General features: G+C 48.3%; 1 protein-coding gene and 1 long non-coding RNA gene across 8 annotated transcripts in view; one reads left to right on the forward strand and one right to left on the reverse strand.

Annotated features, from left to right (window-relative positions):
- The window catches only part of LOC309519999, a 145,277-nt gene that overhangs the window by 68,381 nt on the left and 60,165 nt on the right, over positions 1-16,731 (forward strand). The window lies entirely within an intron of this gene.
- GTF2IRD1 (GTF2I repeat domain containing 1) overlaps positions 1-16,731 on the reverse strand; it is a 99,155-nt gene that overhangs the window by 529 nt on the left and 81,895 nt on the right. For 6 of the 7 annotated variants that reach the window (XM_082201221.1, XM_082201222.1, XM_082201216.1 and 3 more), the window contains 7 exons: positions 15,972-16,155; positions 15,234-15,262; positions 11,337-11,384; positions 6,072-6,149; positions 4,441-4,633; positions 2,275-2,312; positions 1,840-1,976 (listed from right to left, as the gene is read on the reverse strand). In XM_082201221.1, coding sequence (XP_082057347.1) covers positions 1,840-1,976; positions 2,275-2,312; positions 4,441-4,633; positions 6,072-6,149; positions 11,337-11,384; positions 15,234-15,262; positions 15,972-16,155 — 707 coding nt within the window. The remainder of the gene's footprint in view (positions 1-1,839; positions 1,977-2,274; positions 2,313-4,440; positions 4,634-6,071; positions 6,150-11,336; positions 11,385-15,233; positions 15,263-15,971; positions 16,156-16,731) is intronic. The other variant, XM_082201219.1, reaches the window with a different exon arrangement.

Below are 16,731 nucleotides of genomic sequence, written 5' to 3' on the forward strand. Positions count from 1 at the left end.
CTGGACAAACTGCAATGAATCTTTTACTATGGTTAGTGGTTAGTAGTTAACTATGGTTCATGGCAGCAAGTCAACCTTCAAACCATAGATTAGAAGCTGGCTTGTTTTTGCTAATCGCATTTTAAGATTAACCATGGTTTACAGTTTGGATTAACACACGAAACTGTGGTTAATCAAAGCTTCCAATCTCCTTGCAACCACACTGGGAAAAGAGAGCAGGGAGGAGCTTGATCTCACAGCACTAAACCAGGGTTGAGAACCTTCATTAGCGCCAAAACCACATTCACCCTTGGCATGCCAGCTGGGGGCGCAACCAAAAATTGAACATGACTTCCCACACTCTACAGACACAGAACACACATATACAGGATTAAAGTGTCCTACTATTAGTAGAAGAGAAGGAATTTCATTTCTTCTAAGCTACTGCCTGCTATTCATTAATTTTTAAGCAATTAATTTTTTTAAAAGCATTAAAAAAAGCACTATACCTGGTTAATTACAGTGTGCTTTTATTAAACATGAAACCTTTTAACCAAATCATCTAATGTACCATAATGAGTACATGGACTCAGCTACATTAGTAAACATAAAACATTATAAATGTGTTATAACACTGTGACACCAGATGGTGCTGTAGAGCTGAAATTGGAACTCTATGAATTTTTCCATTATGAACTTTAAAATGGTTTTCCCCCCAGAGCATTTTCAGAATGTTTTTTTATAGCTGTGTAGCTGCAGCCCTCGAAACAGCCAAAAAACAAAGGGATTCAAGGATCTCCTAGGAAGCTAGCACTCTATAATGGGGCCTGTCTAGACTAAGGGTAGCCTCAAATTTGTTGGAGTACAACTCCCATCAGCCCCAGCCTGCTACACCAATGGCCAAAGATGTGGGAGATGCTGCCCAGTAATATCTGGAGGTTGGTTTCCCTGGGTCTAGGTGACATTTTTCTAGCCCCAAATATAAGCCATCTCAGGCCAGTTCACAAGCTAGAACATGTGGAGAGGAGGGCAACCAAGATGATTAAGGGTCTGGAAACCAAGCCTGATGGGGAACAGTTGAGGAACTGGAGAAGAGAAGAGGGCCATCTTCAAATATCTCAAGGGCCGCCCCGTGGAAGATGGAGCAAGCTTGTTTTCTGCTGCTCTGGAGGGGAGGAGATCCAGCCTAAACATCAGGAAGAACTTTCTGACACTAAGAACTGTTCAACAGTGGAACCAACTCCCTCGGGAGGTTGTGGACTCCCTTTCCTTGGAAGATTTTAAGCAGAGGTTGGATGGCCATCTGTCATGGATGCTCTAGCTGAGATTCCTGCATTGCAGGGGGTTGGACTAGATGATGAAGAAGAAGAGTTTGGATTTGATATCCCACTTTATCACTACCTGAAGGAGTCTCAAAGCGGCAAACAATCTCCTTTCCCTTCGTTCCCTTCCTCCCCCACAACAAACACTCTGTGAGGTGAGTGGGGCTGAGAGACTTCACCCAGCAGCTGCATGTGGAGGAGTGGAGACACGAACCCGGTTCACCAGATTACAAGTCTGTTGCTCTTAACCACTACACCACACTGGCTCTCAGATCCTTGGGGCCTCTTCCAACTCTACAATTCTGTGATTATAAGTTAGCAGTGCCCATTATTTTCAGTGGGTCTACTCTGAGCAGCACCAGTATTTGATAAAGCCCTTAATCTGAATCCTCTTTAGGGCAACGCTGGGTCTTGAAAGCAGTGGATGTGCTGTGTGTTCAGTCATGGGAGGCCTGATCCACAGTCTGAGGTGGTGCAGTCCAGACACAGGCTGACCCACCCCCCTTCAGCAAAAACAAGCCCCTTGGTGTATATTTACCACAAGTGAGATCTGGTTGGTTGATGACGTGGACTCCAGATTTGAAGAGGAGGAGGAAGATGATGATGAAGAGGAAGACACGGAATTCCCTTCCGAAATCCTCTTCCGCTTCCGTTTGGGAATGGTGCCATCGTTTTCTAGGGACATCCAAAGGGGACATGGGTTCAAACGGGAATTGCAGCACTCTTCCTGCTTCCTGCCCCACTTTTTGTTGCAACACAATAAACACACCTTCAGTGCCCTAGTTGTGCGGAAACCAGGAGTGCGGGGAAGGATTAAACACCAACCCTCTCCCACTTCAAATCACTTCCTCCCCCTGCTAGAAGTTTTAAGAGACTCGCAGGATTCTTCTGATCTTCTTACGAGCAAAGAGAGACTGTTTTGGGGTTGGGGTTTTTGTTTTTCATCTCCCCTCCTCCTCACTTTTCAACTTACCTGGCTGTTTGGCCTCAGATCCTAGGTCTGCAAAGGGCCTGCAGTGTAAAAAAAGAGAATAAAAATGAATGGATAAATTTAAAAATGCGGTATTTGCATAGTGAAAGATTGATGGCTATTCTTAAGGAAATGAAACAGACAAAGAGTTTGGAAGCCCCTGTGAAAAGTCTACAATCTTGGAACCAAAACAAAGGAGGTGCCTTTATCTGTGCAGTCAGAGGTATTTTCCACTGACTTATTCCCAGGGAAGGCATGTATAACAGAATGCGTAAGCTTCCTATCCTGACAAGAACCACACTCCCGCAGGGCTCATCAGTCCGGGGTCAATAAGAGCACTCCTCCTCCCCTCCTGGTTTCCTATTCTCTCTCCCATCTCTTTCCTGCCCAGTGGGCTACTGTAAGAAACATAGAAGTGCAGAGTTGGAATTCACCCCCAAGGGTCATCTAGTCCAACCCCCTGAAATGCAGGAATCACAGCTAAATAATCCCAGACAGATCCCCTACCATTCCTCACACAGACCCTTGATCATGTTAGTCACCCTCATGTGCATACATTCCAGCTTCAATTGTGGTGCCCAGAACTGTACACAGGACCTCAGATGTGTTCTGAGAAAGGCAGAATAGAGCATTACTATTACTTCCCTTGATCTGGACACTATCCTTCTGTTGATGCAGCCTGGAATAGCATGGGGGGGGGGGTTGCTGCAGCATTGCACTGTTGACTCATGTTAATCTTGTGGTCCACTAAGATCCCAAGATCCTTTTCGCATGTACTAAATGCTGAAGATGCACCTCTTTAACTTGGCCTTTGACCCTTGAGACAGGAAGGGGGGTGCGGTGGGGGAGGGTGGCCCCGGGTGTCACCACTGAGGGGGGTGACAAAGTGCCGGGTGGCACACACCGCACGGCCTGCAGCGTGCCCAAGCCATGCGTCTCTCCTGGGAGTGACGCGGTGGCTTGGGCGCCTGCAGGCTCCGTACTGCCCCAAACGGTCCACCCTGTAGGGCAGCTGAGTGGGAGGAGGCAGGCAGACTCCTCGGAGGCCTCGCGGAGTATCCTGCCTCGTCTGGCCCCACCCCTGTGGGCTGCTAGCCCTGCCCTTGGGCGCAGGGCATGCGCACCGCCCCAGACGCCAAATTGGCTTGCTCCACCGCTGCCTTGAGATGTCTATTTTTAGGAGCCATTCTTTTCTGGTGAGTGTAATTTGTTTTGAACTGTGGTTTAAACTGTGGTTTTGTTTTGTTTTTGCTTGCCTTTATTTATTTATTGAAATAGTTATACAGTGGTACCTCAGATTAAGTACTTAATTCGTTCCAGAGGTCCGTTCTTAACCTGAAACTGTTCTTAACCTGAAGCACCACTTTAGCTAATGGGACCTCCTGCTGCTGCTGCCACGCCGCCGGAGCACGATTTCTGTTCTCATCCTGATGCAAAGTTCTTAACCTGAAGCACTATTTTTGGTTAGCGGAGTCTTTAACCTGAAGCGTATGTAACCTGAGGTACCATTGTATACCACTTCTCTTTAAAATAAGACGAAGATATAATAAAACAATTCAATACAAATTAGCAATTGTTATTTTGAATGGTTTTAAACTGTCTGTAATGTTTTGTGATCTGCCAGGGAATGGAGCAATCCTTCAGATATTTGGGGCCTAAGTTACTGAGAGCTTTAAACACCAATGTGAGTACTTGAACCGGGCCCAGAAATGAACTGGCAATCATATGCTATTATGTTATTAGTGAATCATAGAGTTGGAAGGGACCCTAAGGATCATCTAGTCCAACCCCCTGAAATGCAGGAATGTGCAGCTGTCCCACATGGGGATCGAACCTGCGACCTTGGTATAATCAACACCACGCCCTAACCAACTGAGCTATCTAGTGATACTATACTTCTTCTTCTTTTTGGCTAGCCATTGTTTTTGAACTACCATATTTAGACTGTTTCTTAGCGTGAACTGCTTTGACCCCAGATGCCGCGGAGGAAAATGCGGTGAATAAATGAATTGACCTGTGTTTGTATGTTCTGATAAATTCACTTGCAGCAATTCTGCCGCAATTAAACCAACAAAGCAGTTCTGGTTTCAGGCCAGCAGAGGCCGCTGCGACATTACATATCCAACAGAAGCGCTCAGAGGTGCGAGGTGGGAACTGGGGCGCCCTTACTGGAGCTGGTTGGTAACCGCCATCCGGATACGATCTCTGGCTTTGAGGATCTTCTCCAGCCGGTGGATGTCGTAGGTGTTGGGGTTTCGGAAGGGAATGTCGTCCGGCAGGCCGGTCACTTCGATGGCGTCCGGAGTGTCCCTGATCAACTTGTATGGCACCAGGACGGGTCGGTTCAGGCCCAGAGCTTCTCCTGAAACAACAGCAGAGGATATAGCGGGATGCAAAAGGCCCAAGATGGAGAACTCTGCCACATCTCACAGCCAAAACGAAACCGGCCTGGTCCCCATCCTGTTTGCGGTTTCCAAAATCTCCCTGGAAAAAGCTGGTCCTAAACTGTAACTGCGAACACTGAGTAAAAGTTAGTTGGCTACTGCCCGTTCCCTCTCATGAACTGAGCAGAAGGAGGCAGCAAGCAGACTTGGAAGTAGCAGAGAGATTTGCATGGTGTACAGTGGTACCTCGGGTTACAGACGCTTCAGGTTACAGCCGCCGCTAACCCAGAAATAGTACCTCGGGTTAAGAACTTTGCTTCAGGATGAGAACAGAAATCGTGCTCCGGTGGTGTGGCAGCAGCAGGAGGCCCCATTAGCTAAAGTGGTGCTTCAGGTTAAGAACAGTTTCAGGTTAAGAACGGACCCCCGGAACGAATTAAGTACTTAACCCGAGGTACCACTGTACTATTTCTGGGTTAGCGGAGTCTGCAACCTGAAGTGTCTGTAACCTGAGGCACCACTGTACACCATGCATATCTCTTTGCTACTTCCAAGTCTGCTTGCTGCCTCCTTCTTCCCAGTTCATGAGAGAGAACAAATTAAGTTCTTAATCTGAGGTACCACTGCATTGTTTGTCTCGAGTGACAATGGAGTGTGCCACCCAGGGGTGAAGTCAACCCACTGTAGAATCCCAGTGTCTGCTGTAGCGGCAGAGACTGCTAACTCATAACTGCTGCCTCCTGTGTTGTTTTCGCTGCGTTAGAAGCATTGGACTGACCTCCCTGGGGCGCAAGGCAACCTGGACTGCCCAGACAACAGGACCACCCAACCCCCCTCTCAACCTCACTGATGTGATCCAAAGGAAAGAAGAGCAATATGTTTGGTGCCAGCTTGGCTGCAGGAGTTGCCGGAAGGAGGCATACAAGGTTGTCTTAGAGACTTAGCCTTTTCTCTTCCCAAAGATGTCCAGCAAGGCAGCGGGCAGTATGGAGTTTTCCTCAGGGTTTACTCCTGAAGCTTTCTCACAAATAACTCCAGCAATTGCTGGAGTTTAGGAGCCCAGATTACACAAGGCCCCCTTCTCGAGCCTTCCTATTGCTGGAGACACCACAGGCCTCTGCCTCTTTGCCTCGCTGAGATGCACTCTGCCCGCGTTCTCCGTGATTCCAAAATTATCCGCCTCTCCCCACAGGAACCAACCCAGACCCTGCAGTCGTCCACTGAGGCCCTCCTCCATGGGGCAAGAGGAGGACGGCCTTTTCAGTGGTGGCCCCCTGCTTATAGAATGCTTTCCCAGGGAGGTTCTCCTGGAGCCATCATTACATATCACTGGGCACCAGGCAAAAACTTTTTTTTTCCTGACCGCCAGTGCCACCACGGCAGATCTAGTGTTGTTCGCAGAGCAAGGCAACCCACCATATTTTTCGTTGAAGAGCTCCTTCACTTGCTCTCGGAGAATCACCTTCTCGCCCAAGCGGTTGGCATCGTCCTCGTCTGCGGAGACAGGAAACAGGGAGCTGTAACCTTGGAAGCTCTTCCTCCCACCCATCCGGTTGTTGACGTAACCCACTGCATGTGACAGGTAGTTTGCCTCTGCCTGGTTTATTTTAGCTCGTTACGTTAATTGCCCGCCTTTCCTCCAAGGAACTCAAGGTGGTATACACATGTCTTCCCATTTTCTCCCCAAAACAGCCTTGCGAGTTGGGCTAGGCTGAGGGTGACTGGCCCTCGTGACCTCCATGGCTGAGTGGGGATTCGAACTCTGGTCTCCCACGTCCTAGTCCGACACGCTAAACACTACAGTGCACTGGCTAATTGTCTAGCATGTGTGTAGAAGCTGCATCAAGGCCTTGATGTGAGGAGTGGGAGGCCTTTTGCCCTGGAATTGCTCAGTGCCAGATGTTTTGTGCAAGGCCAAAATTTGGCCCCCTCCCCGCCTTTTGCCTCCCATTCTGCTCAATTCACTACGTCATAGTTGCGAAGCCCCAGGCTCAATTTGCAAGCCAATTTGAAGGTGTGGGTCATCTGATGTCAGGCCATTTGGTGCTTGAGGAGTAAAATAATAATAATAATAATAATAATAATAATAATAATAATAATAATAATAATAAATAAATAAATAAATAAATACCCCGCCCATCTGGCTGGGTTTCCCCAGCCACTCTGGGCGGCTTCCAACCGAATATTAAAAACAATACAGCATCAGACATTAAAAACTTCCTTAAACAGGGCTGCCTTCAAAATAGTTGTTTATTTCCTTGACATCTGACGGGAGGGCGTTCCACAGGGCAGGTGCCACTACCGAGAAGGCCCTCTGCCTGGTTCCCTGTAACTTGGCTTTTCACAGCGAGGGAACCGCCAGAAGGCCCTCGGCGCTGGATCTCAGTGTCCAGGCTGAATGATGGGGGTGGAGACGTTTCTTCAGGTATACTGGGCTAAGGCCGTTTAGGACTTTAAAGGTCAGCACCAACACTTTGAATTGTGCTCAGAAACGTAATGGGAGCCAATGTAGGTCTTTCAGGACCGGTGTTATATGGTCTTGGTGGCCGCTCCTAGTCACCAGTCTAGCTGCCGCATTCTGGATTAATTTCAGTTTCCGAGTCACCTTCAAAGGTAGCCCCACATAGAGTGCATTGCAGTAGTCCAAGCTGGAGATAACTAGAGCATGCACCACTCTGGCAAGACAGTCTGCGGGCAGGTAGGGTCTCAGCCTGCGTACCAGATGGAGCCGATAAAGAGCTGCCCTGGACACAGAATTAACCTGCGCCTCCATGGACAGCTGTGAGTCCAAAATGACTCCCAGGCTGCGCACCTGGTCCTTCAGGGGCACAGTTACCCCATTCAGGATCAGGGAGTCCTCCACACCAGCCCGCCCCCTGTCCCCCCAAAATAGTACTTCTGTCTTGTCAGGATTCAACCTCAATCAGTTAGCTGCCATCCATCCTCCAACTGCCTCCAGACACTCACACAGGACCTTCACTGCCTTCACCGGTTCTGATTTAAAGGAGAGGTAGAGCTGGGTATTAGTAGGGCAGATACAGATCTGGTCCTCTGGGTAGGAGGTTCCAACCCGCCCCCCCCCCCACTTTATGACAACCATATCTGGTGCCTTTCAGACGTTTTGGACTACAACTCCCATCAGCCCCAGCCAGCACAGCTTTGCCGGGAGTCATGGGAGTTGTAGTCCAAAGCACCCAGAAGGGCACCAGATTGGGGGGGGGGGGAGACGATCTATGGCCTGTTGCCACCCGGGTCTGCAGCTCTTCATGCTATCGGGGTGGAAGGATGTCCTGAAGGATTTAGAAGGATCCAGAGGAAAGGGGCTTGGCCTCCCCTTCACTCTTTGAGCTTCACGCCACTTATGCTCAGTTTGGCAGACGTGGGTGTGTTGATGGTAGCAGACAAAGAAAGGAAACTCTGGACTGAAACACACGGTTGTTGTTTTTTGCTCGGTTTGAAACAGCACCAAGCAAAGGAAGCTCCTCACACTGAGCAGCCCTTAACTGCTGTTGGACTACAATTCCCATAATGCCTGACTGCTGGCAATGCTTGATGGGAGTTGTAGTACAGCGCCACATTGAGGGCTGCACACCTGCCTCAGGCAGTGAATATTGGGTGTAATGCAAGGACAGAGGAGTCTGGACCGTTTTTATCCGAAACCTTGGCTTTTGGCACAGCTGCTCGAGTCCCTCGTGACGGCAGAGGCAGGCCTCAAAAAGACACCTATGCAGGCTGCAGAAGACTTTCCCCAGCTATGGTGTGTCCCCAGCTACGCACCAGCGATGGGGGAAGTGGCAGGGCCACCAGTGTGCTTCAGGAGTCGCCGGTGTGCTTCAGAAGGTGCCATTGCGCACCAGGGACTGACTGCTCCCGTTCCATCATTGAGACTCATAGTGGTGGGCAAGGTCACAAAAATCCCATCATCCTGGAAGTACCCTAAGGTGTTAATGCAGCCTTTGTCACTGGTTATGTTGCTCTTGAGGACACAAGAACTGCCAGTGGGCAGGATGTGAGTATGATTGCCCTCTCCCGCTTGTCAGGCCCAGCTGTTTCAACACAGCTTGAGTCCAAAGTACCTAAAGGACTATCTGATTCCTTATGCTCTGCGTCGATCACTGAGATCCTTTGATGGCCACTCCCTGAGGTTCCTCACACCCCTGGGGTTTGGTCAGTCTTTACTAGAGGCCTCCAAGCCTTTAATGCGGCAGTCTGTGCCCTGTGGAACTCCCTGCCACTGGAGGCTCGGCGGGAATTATCCCTGCCTTCCTTCAGGCGTCTCCTATAAACTGTTACTCAGCGCTTTGCAAGGTGACTTTCCGTTTTTTGCCAGCCGGAATTTACTGCTCTTTTTATTTATCTCACTGTAATTCTGGATGCTGTATTTTTTTTAATGGAAGTGCTGTCTATAAATAGTTCAAAAAAGTAAACAAACCTCCTCCTTATTCTGCCCCAAAGACCTACTCCGATGCCATTGCTGACAATTGCACTTAATGAGAGATATAAAACGCAGAGAAGTTGTACTGCACCCTTTATGAAATTCATGGCTACTGTAGAACGCCTCAGTCAGCTCCTTCAGCCTAGGAGTAAGGTCCTCTCTAGCTAACCTAAGAACATAAGGAGAACTCAGCAGGATCAGACCAGATCCCCCGATGGAATAGCTATGAACAGGTCATGAGAGCCATAGACTTATCTTGCGGTGGCTGCTTCCCAGCAACTGCTTTTCAAGGGCACGCTGACACTAATCCCGATTGCTATTTGTCATTGATAGTCTTATCCTTCTGCCTAATTTCCTTTTGAAAGCTGTCCAAGGATGAGGTCCTCACTGCATCTGGTGGCAGTGAGTTCCACAGTTCAGCTGTGAAATGAAGCACTTCCTTTTTTTCTGTCCTGAATCTCCCACCTCTCACCTCACCTGACCACAGGGAGGGCCTTCTCTGTGGCAGCCCCTAAGTTGTGAAACTTCCCTCCCCACATGGTATTTTCGCAATACAGTGGTGCCTCGCAAGACGAAAAGAATCCGTTCCGCGATTCTTGTCGTCTAGCGGTTTTTTCGTCTTGCGAAGCAAGCCCATTGATTAGCGCTACAGCGGTCTAGCGGCTTTCCGTGATCAGCTGTTAAGCGGGTTTTTCAGCGGAACAGCTGATAGCGGCTTAGGAAAAGGAGGGGAGCGGAAAAAAACCGCGGGGACGCGCAAGATTTTTTCGTCTTGCGAAGCAACCCCATAGGGAAATTCGTTTTGCGAAGCGCCTCCAAAACGGAAAACCCTTTCGTCTAGCGGGTTTTCCGTCTTGCGAGGCGTTCGTCTTGCGGGGCACCACTGTACAGCTTTTAGAGAACGCTGAAGACACACCTGGCTTTTTATACTTTAAGTGTGCATTTTTAGGAGCCATCTTATTTGTGTAATTTTAAGTTGTTTGGAAAAGTCTGTAATACTGTGTTTTAATTGTTCTAAGCCGCTGTGGGATCTTTGGCTGAAGTCCAGGTATAATAATAATAATAATAATAATAATAATAATAATAATAATAATATTGTCTATTTTTCTACTGTACAAAGTGGGTGCAACTCCTAAGATTGTTTATTCTCACTTTACGTGGGGGTAAGAGTCAATCTATAGATCTGCAATCTGATCTCTTGTGCCTGATTAAATTTTATTTTAAATATTCAAAGCAGCCTCTGGGAGAGAAGCAATGAAGCTGAACCAGGGCTACATTCACACCATACATTTAAAGCATGATGATATGCCACTTTAAACAGCCATAGATTCCCCCCCCCAAAAAAAAAGAATCCTGTGAGCTGTAGCTTCCTAAGGGTGCTGAGAATTGTTTGGAAGCGACCCCTCTTCCCCTCACAGGGCTACAGTTCCCAGCGTGGTTTTAACAGTCAATCCCTCTTCCCGTGCAACTCTGGGAACTGTAGCTCTGCGAGTGGAACAGGGGTCTCCTAACTGCTCTCAGCCACCCTCAACAAACTACCATTCCCAGAATGCTTTGGTGGAAGCCACGGCTGTTTAACGTGGAACCATGTTGCTTTAAACATAGGGCATAAATGTGGCCAGGTCAGGGGCAAAGCTCAGGTCAGGGTGCAGCCTTCCTGGCCAAGTTGCCATCTCGCTTCATCCCATCGCCACCTGTTATCTATAGAATCAAAGAACTGTAGAGTTGGAAGGGACCGCAAGTGCCATCTAGTCCTACCCCCTGCAAATGCAGAAATGTGTCCCCCCCCCCCAGATCCCTGAAATTGTGATGGTTGGCAGCCTCTTTGGCTAGTTGTGGGGCACCCCCACAGGCTCTGCAGCTCCACAGCACACCTAAAATGCCAGCTACAGTCCCTGGACATATAGTGGTACCTCGGGTTAAGAACTTAATTTGTTCTGGAGGTCTGCTCTTAACCTGAAACTGTTCTTAACCTGAGGTACCACTTTAGCTAATGGGGCCTCCTGCTGCCGCCACGCGATTTCTGTTCTCATCCTGAAGCAAAGTTCTTAACCCGAGGTATTATTTCTGGGTTAGCGGTGTCTGTAACCTGAAGCGTCTGTAACCTGAAGCGTCTGTAACCCAAGATACCACTGCATTTAAAACCCACCAGGGCCTTTCCACAGCCGCTCGGTTTAATCGCATGTTCCCTTAGCCAAGCGTTTCTTGTCTGCTACCATCCATGACGCACCCACGGAGCAACGTACCGTGCAAAGCAGCGTAAGCTTTTTCCAGTGTGGAAATCCGTCTAGGCGCTAAGGAAAGAGAGAAGGGGGAGTGAGAATGAGCGGAGGTCAGTTTTTGCACGAGAACCGAGCCAAAATGGCTGCGGCTGATCCACACACGAAGCTCGCCCCCATCTCCCGAAAGCTCTGTGCCAAAGTTAAGCTACACATCTGGAGGCAAGCTGCCTTGGGCGCATGGCACCAGAGGCGTCATCGCTCATGGCTGTGGCATTTGTTCTACTGCTCCCCTGTGGTCAAGTGGTTTTTCCCAGGGACGACGGCCGTAGCATATGAGTTGCACGCAGAAGATCCTGGGGTCAGTATCCAGTATCTCCAGCTAAGGCAGGGAGAGGCTCACCCCCCACCCACAGCATCTCTTAGCAAGATTGGGGGGGGGACCTCTCACTTGAAACCCTGGAGTCGTGGTAGGCAATATTGACCAAAATGGCCCAGTGGTCTGAACTGGAATCAGGTAGCTTGCTTCCTCTGCTCCTTTTAATATGTTGGGTGGCACTGTGGTCTAAACCACTGAGCTTCTTGGGCTTGCCGATCGGAAGGTTGGCGGTTCGAATCCCCGCAACGGAGGGAGCTCCCGTTGCTCTGTCCCAGCTCCTGCCAACCTAGCAGTTCGAAAGCACACCAGTGCAAGTAGATAAATAGGTACCGCTGTGGCAGGAAGGGAAACGGCGTTTCCGTGTACTCTGGTTTCCGTCACAGTGTTCCGTTGTGCCAGAAGCAGTTTAGTCATGCTGGCCACATGACTCGGAAAGCTGTCTGTGGACAAACGCCGGCTCCCTCGGCCTGAGAGCGCAACCCCATATTCGCCCTTGACTGGATTTCACCCTCCAGGGGTCCTTTACCTTCTACCTACTTAAAAAACCGCTAATTCTATTGTGTGTGTGCATGCCCTTTAAGTTGCACAATGTGTTTTATCTACCATATGTTCCGGCGTACAAGACGACTTTTTATCCCTGGAAAAATCACCCCAAAAGTCGGGGGTCGTCTTATATGCTGGGTATATGTGTTGGGAAGGAGGAGAGGGAGCCGGTGAGCAGAGGTGCCCCTTCTGCCATTGCTCCTCCTCCCTCCCCACAGAAGGGGACGCAGAAAGTCCTTCCGAGTGCGGCGCTCAGCCGCCCGTCCACCAAACGCCTTGCCTCGGGCGGCTGCTGCTGCTGTGATAGCAGAGGCAGCGGAGGGGTGCGCGCTCTGCCCCTGGTGGCGCTCAAACTCTCTAAAATTGAACAGCAAACGTTGGGGCTTGTCTTATACGCCCAGTCGCCTAATACGCCAGAATCTACGGTATTAAATTTGAATACTGCCCTTCATCCAAAGATCACAGGGCAGTTCGTAACATAAAACAATGGCGTGCGCTGCTTTGTTCTGGCCTTAGGAAAAGTTAGCCTTGTGGGGTGGCAGTAAGTGTGCCAGACTAGGACCCGGGATGCCTGATCTTAGGGTGCCAACTTGGAACAAAATATGGGGAGGGGGCAGGTAAGCCCCCCTCACTTAATCGATCACAAGACGCAGCACACACGCACCATTTGAATGGCAGTGCCCAACAACTTTGCGGGGCTTGGCCCCCTCAAATATTTTATTGGGGTGTGTATGTGAAGGGACCTCAGCCCCTAGGAGATGACTCCTATGCCTGGTCTCAAATCCCCACTCAGTGATGAGGCTCACTGGGTGTCCTTGGGCTACTCACTGTCTCTCAGCCTATGCCCTACCGCACAGGGTTGTTGTGTGTGGATAAAACAGGGAGCGGAAGAACCTTGTACGCCATCGTGAGCTCCTTGAAAGGAAGGTGGATTAGAAATGTAATACATGAATAACAATAAATTGCAAGGGTAATATGGGATTTCAATGTATAATCAATCTTGTTTGGATATCTTTTTGAGCATATGGACTCTTTGTATGAATATGTAAATATTTAAATATTATTCTTATTATCTGACGTTTCTTTGCTATTAAACTTTTTTTTTTTTTTAAAAAAGAGAAATACATTTTTAAAAATCATTGCTTTCTTGCCGTAAGCTGAAAGTTTAAAAGGTACTCTGCTTTCAGGTGGGCAAAGCGTTCCCTCCCTCCTCATTGTATTCCCAAGCATGATTGCTCCCTGCCCCTGGGCAATTCACGAGACTTGGAAGAAACTCTTCTTGATAAATTGGCAAACAGGTCACTAATAATAATAATGATAAATCGCCTTCTACCCAGCAATTTCCTTTCCCCCTCCTTTTTCGGAATAAGCATAATACATGCAACATATGGACCCTAATTACCCTTTTTTTCCTTTTCAAACATATTTGTTCTCCATCTCGCCTGCTTTCGAAAGCCCCATTTTCCCAAACATGTCGTTTTTCAGACCGAAAAATTTTGGGTTACACCATATCCCCTTCACCAAAAGTCATAGAGAGCTTTCCTCCTTAATACGATTTCTGCTTCTGATGGGCTGAGTTCTCAAAATGTGAGCTCTCCATCGGAAGAAGCAATGATCTGCCACCCCCACCCCCAAGTCTCCTGTTCCCTCATTTGCAAAATGGACTTAACATTGAACTCAGAGGTTTCTGAAGTATGATAAAAGAGGTTGTAAAGCACATTCACCATTTAAAATATTATGGAAGGCCTCTTATATACCACACTGTTGCTCCATGCAGCTTAGTTTTGTCTGGTCCAGGGATAGGGCATTTGTGAACCTCCGGCAGTTGTTGGATGACAATTCCCACCACCTCTAACCATTAGTCATGCTGGCTAGGGCTGGTGCGAGTTGAAATCCAATAACATCCAATAACATCTGGAAGGTCTGGAGTTAGGGAAAGGTAATTTACACTGACTAGCTCTCCAGGCCTTTAGACGGTTGTCTTTCCTAGCCCCAGACAGAGATGCCACAGGCCGAACCTGAGACGGTCTGCATAAAAAGCACACACTTTTTGTGTCTTTGTGTGTGTTCAGTTCATAAATGCTCAGCTGTTTATCAATGAGACGTTTTCTGTTGCTCAAGCTTCTGCTGCTTTGCTTGGTCTGTTTATGGGTCATTGCAGTGACTTCTACTGCAATGCAATGTTTCTCATTTTATTCAGTGCCTTTGGCTCTTAAGAGATCTTTTCGTAATAAGCCGCTAATGAAAGCCGTTATGAACAAATTGGAAACTGAGCATCCAAAGAAGGCCAACTAGGCTGTTCGAAAACCAAGGTACGACTGCAGTTTATATTAGTTACACAGAACTAGCATTCTGTATAACTGCTATGAACTACAGTCGTACCTTGGTTTTTGAACAGCCTAGTTCTCGAATGTTTTGGCTCCTGAACGCCGCAAACCCGGAAGTGATTGTTCCGGTTTGCGAACCTTCTTTGCAACCTGAACGTGTGACACAAGTTCCGCCACTTCTGATTGGCTGCAGGAGCTTCTTGCAGCCAAGCAGACGCCGCGCTTTGGTTTCCAAATGCTTTGGAAGTCAAACAGACTTCCGGAACGGATTTCGTTCAATCCCCAAGGTATGACTGTAGTATAAACAGATCAAATATAAAATGGCTGGACTCCCATCAAACAAAATGAAATATGGCCAGACACATTTTGGCCCTGTGGTCATCCTCAGTTTGGCATGTATATATAGAATATGAATTTACAGGGTAACATACAATTTTAAACAAGCAATGGAATACACACACACACACAAGAGAGAGAGAGAGATGTGAAAAGCAACTACATCTGCAAAGACACACAGAGCTAATGCACATGCAGAACGGAGAATACCATGGAGCAAAAATTTAACAGACAACAGGCCACCTCCCCCAAATGGACGGCCCCACAAAATTGTTAAAGTTATCTTGCTTTCCAGAATGGAAAGATATACTTAAGTCTTTGGTTACACTGGGCACTTACCAGGCTTGGGAATGAGTCCTTGGAAAGGCCTGGAAAACAAAATATGTATTAATAAATAAGTAAGCAATTATTACGATTATCATAACTGATTTAAGTATTTCCTTTCCTTAACTCCCCCCAGCCCCAGCCCCATTTCAGTCTTTGTTCTTTGTGGGTTATGGTGTGATTTATTTCTCCTGTTTATAATAAGCAATCCCACCCCAAACTTACTTTAATATTTAGTTATAGGGCCATGTATGTTTGGCAATAAAGAACTTTTTTTATTTTTACAATAGGGGGGATAAGCATTTCCCACCATGTCTCATACCGTATTTACGCGAATCTAATGCGCACCTAGTTTTCAAAACCTTGAGACCGAGAAAGTATTTGCTGGCGAATGCAAACGCGCCATCGAATCTAATGCGCACGCTAAATCGCAACGTTGTTTGGCCAAGAAAGGTGCGCATTACTTTCGAGTAGCAGGTGGGAGAACCTTTCTGCACCTTCTTCACCTGCTAGGCCAGATACCTTTGGAAGGGAAATGCACGGTAGTGGTGGGCAAGACCAACACATCCACATTCTCACACGCATACAAACCCACAGGGATAGTATGCCTGTAAGCCTAGGAAGAAACCCCGAGCGACTTGTTTTAGCAGAGAGTCATAAATGCAGGCCACAAGGCAGAAGGTCCACTCCAGCACAAACACACTCGCCCTCACAAAAGCACAACCTGGGAAGGATCCCTGAGGAGGGAAATACCTTGTTACCGTGAACTTGATCTTGTCTGCCACGGCTAATATCCTCTCCAGGTTCTGGGAGCCGAAGGTGCAGGGCTTCCGAAAGGGGATCCCCGGGGGCAGCCCGTCGATGATCACAGAGCCCGGGTTGCTCTTGATGCGCTTGTATGGAACCTGGACAGGGTACTTGATGCCCAACGCCTCACCTGAAAGGCAAGGCAGGAAGGTGACAGGTGGGCAGGATGGCGCAGTGGTTATAGCACTGGGGTTGGAGGCAGGAATGGTCAAGTTCTGCTCCGGCCTGGCCTTGATAAACGTGGAGTGGAAGTCCGGGTCGGTGATAACAGAGAACGCTGTTGGGGCCATGCTGCCTTGCCAGGATCAGCCCCCATATGGAAATGTAAAAGGAAAGAAGGTACTTTCCATCATGACACCGGTCTTGAAAGACCTACATTGGCTCCCAGGACATTTCCGATCACAATTCAAAGTGTTGGTGCTGACCTTGAAAGCCCTAAATGGCCTCGGTCCAGTATATCTGAAGGAGTGTTTCCACCCTCATCGTTCTGCCCAGACACTGAGGTCCAGTGCCAAAGGCCTTCTGGTGGTTCCCTCATTGCGAGAAGCCAAGTTACAGGGAACCAGGCAGAGGGCCTTCTCGGTAGTGGCGCCCTCCCTGTGGAACGCCCTCCCACCAGATGTCAAAGAGAACAACAACCAGACTTTTAGAAGACATCTGAAGGCAGCCCTGTTTAGGGAAGCTTTTAATGTTTGATGTATTACAG

The sequence above is a fragment of the Podarcis vaucheri genome (genome assembly GCF_965113315.1).
Source record: "Podarcis vaucheri genome assembly, chromosome: 15".
Taxonomy (NCBI): domain Eukaryota; kingdom Metazoa; phylum Chordata; class Lepidosauria; order Squamata; family Lacertidae; genus Podarcis; species Podarcis vaucheri.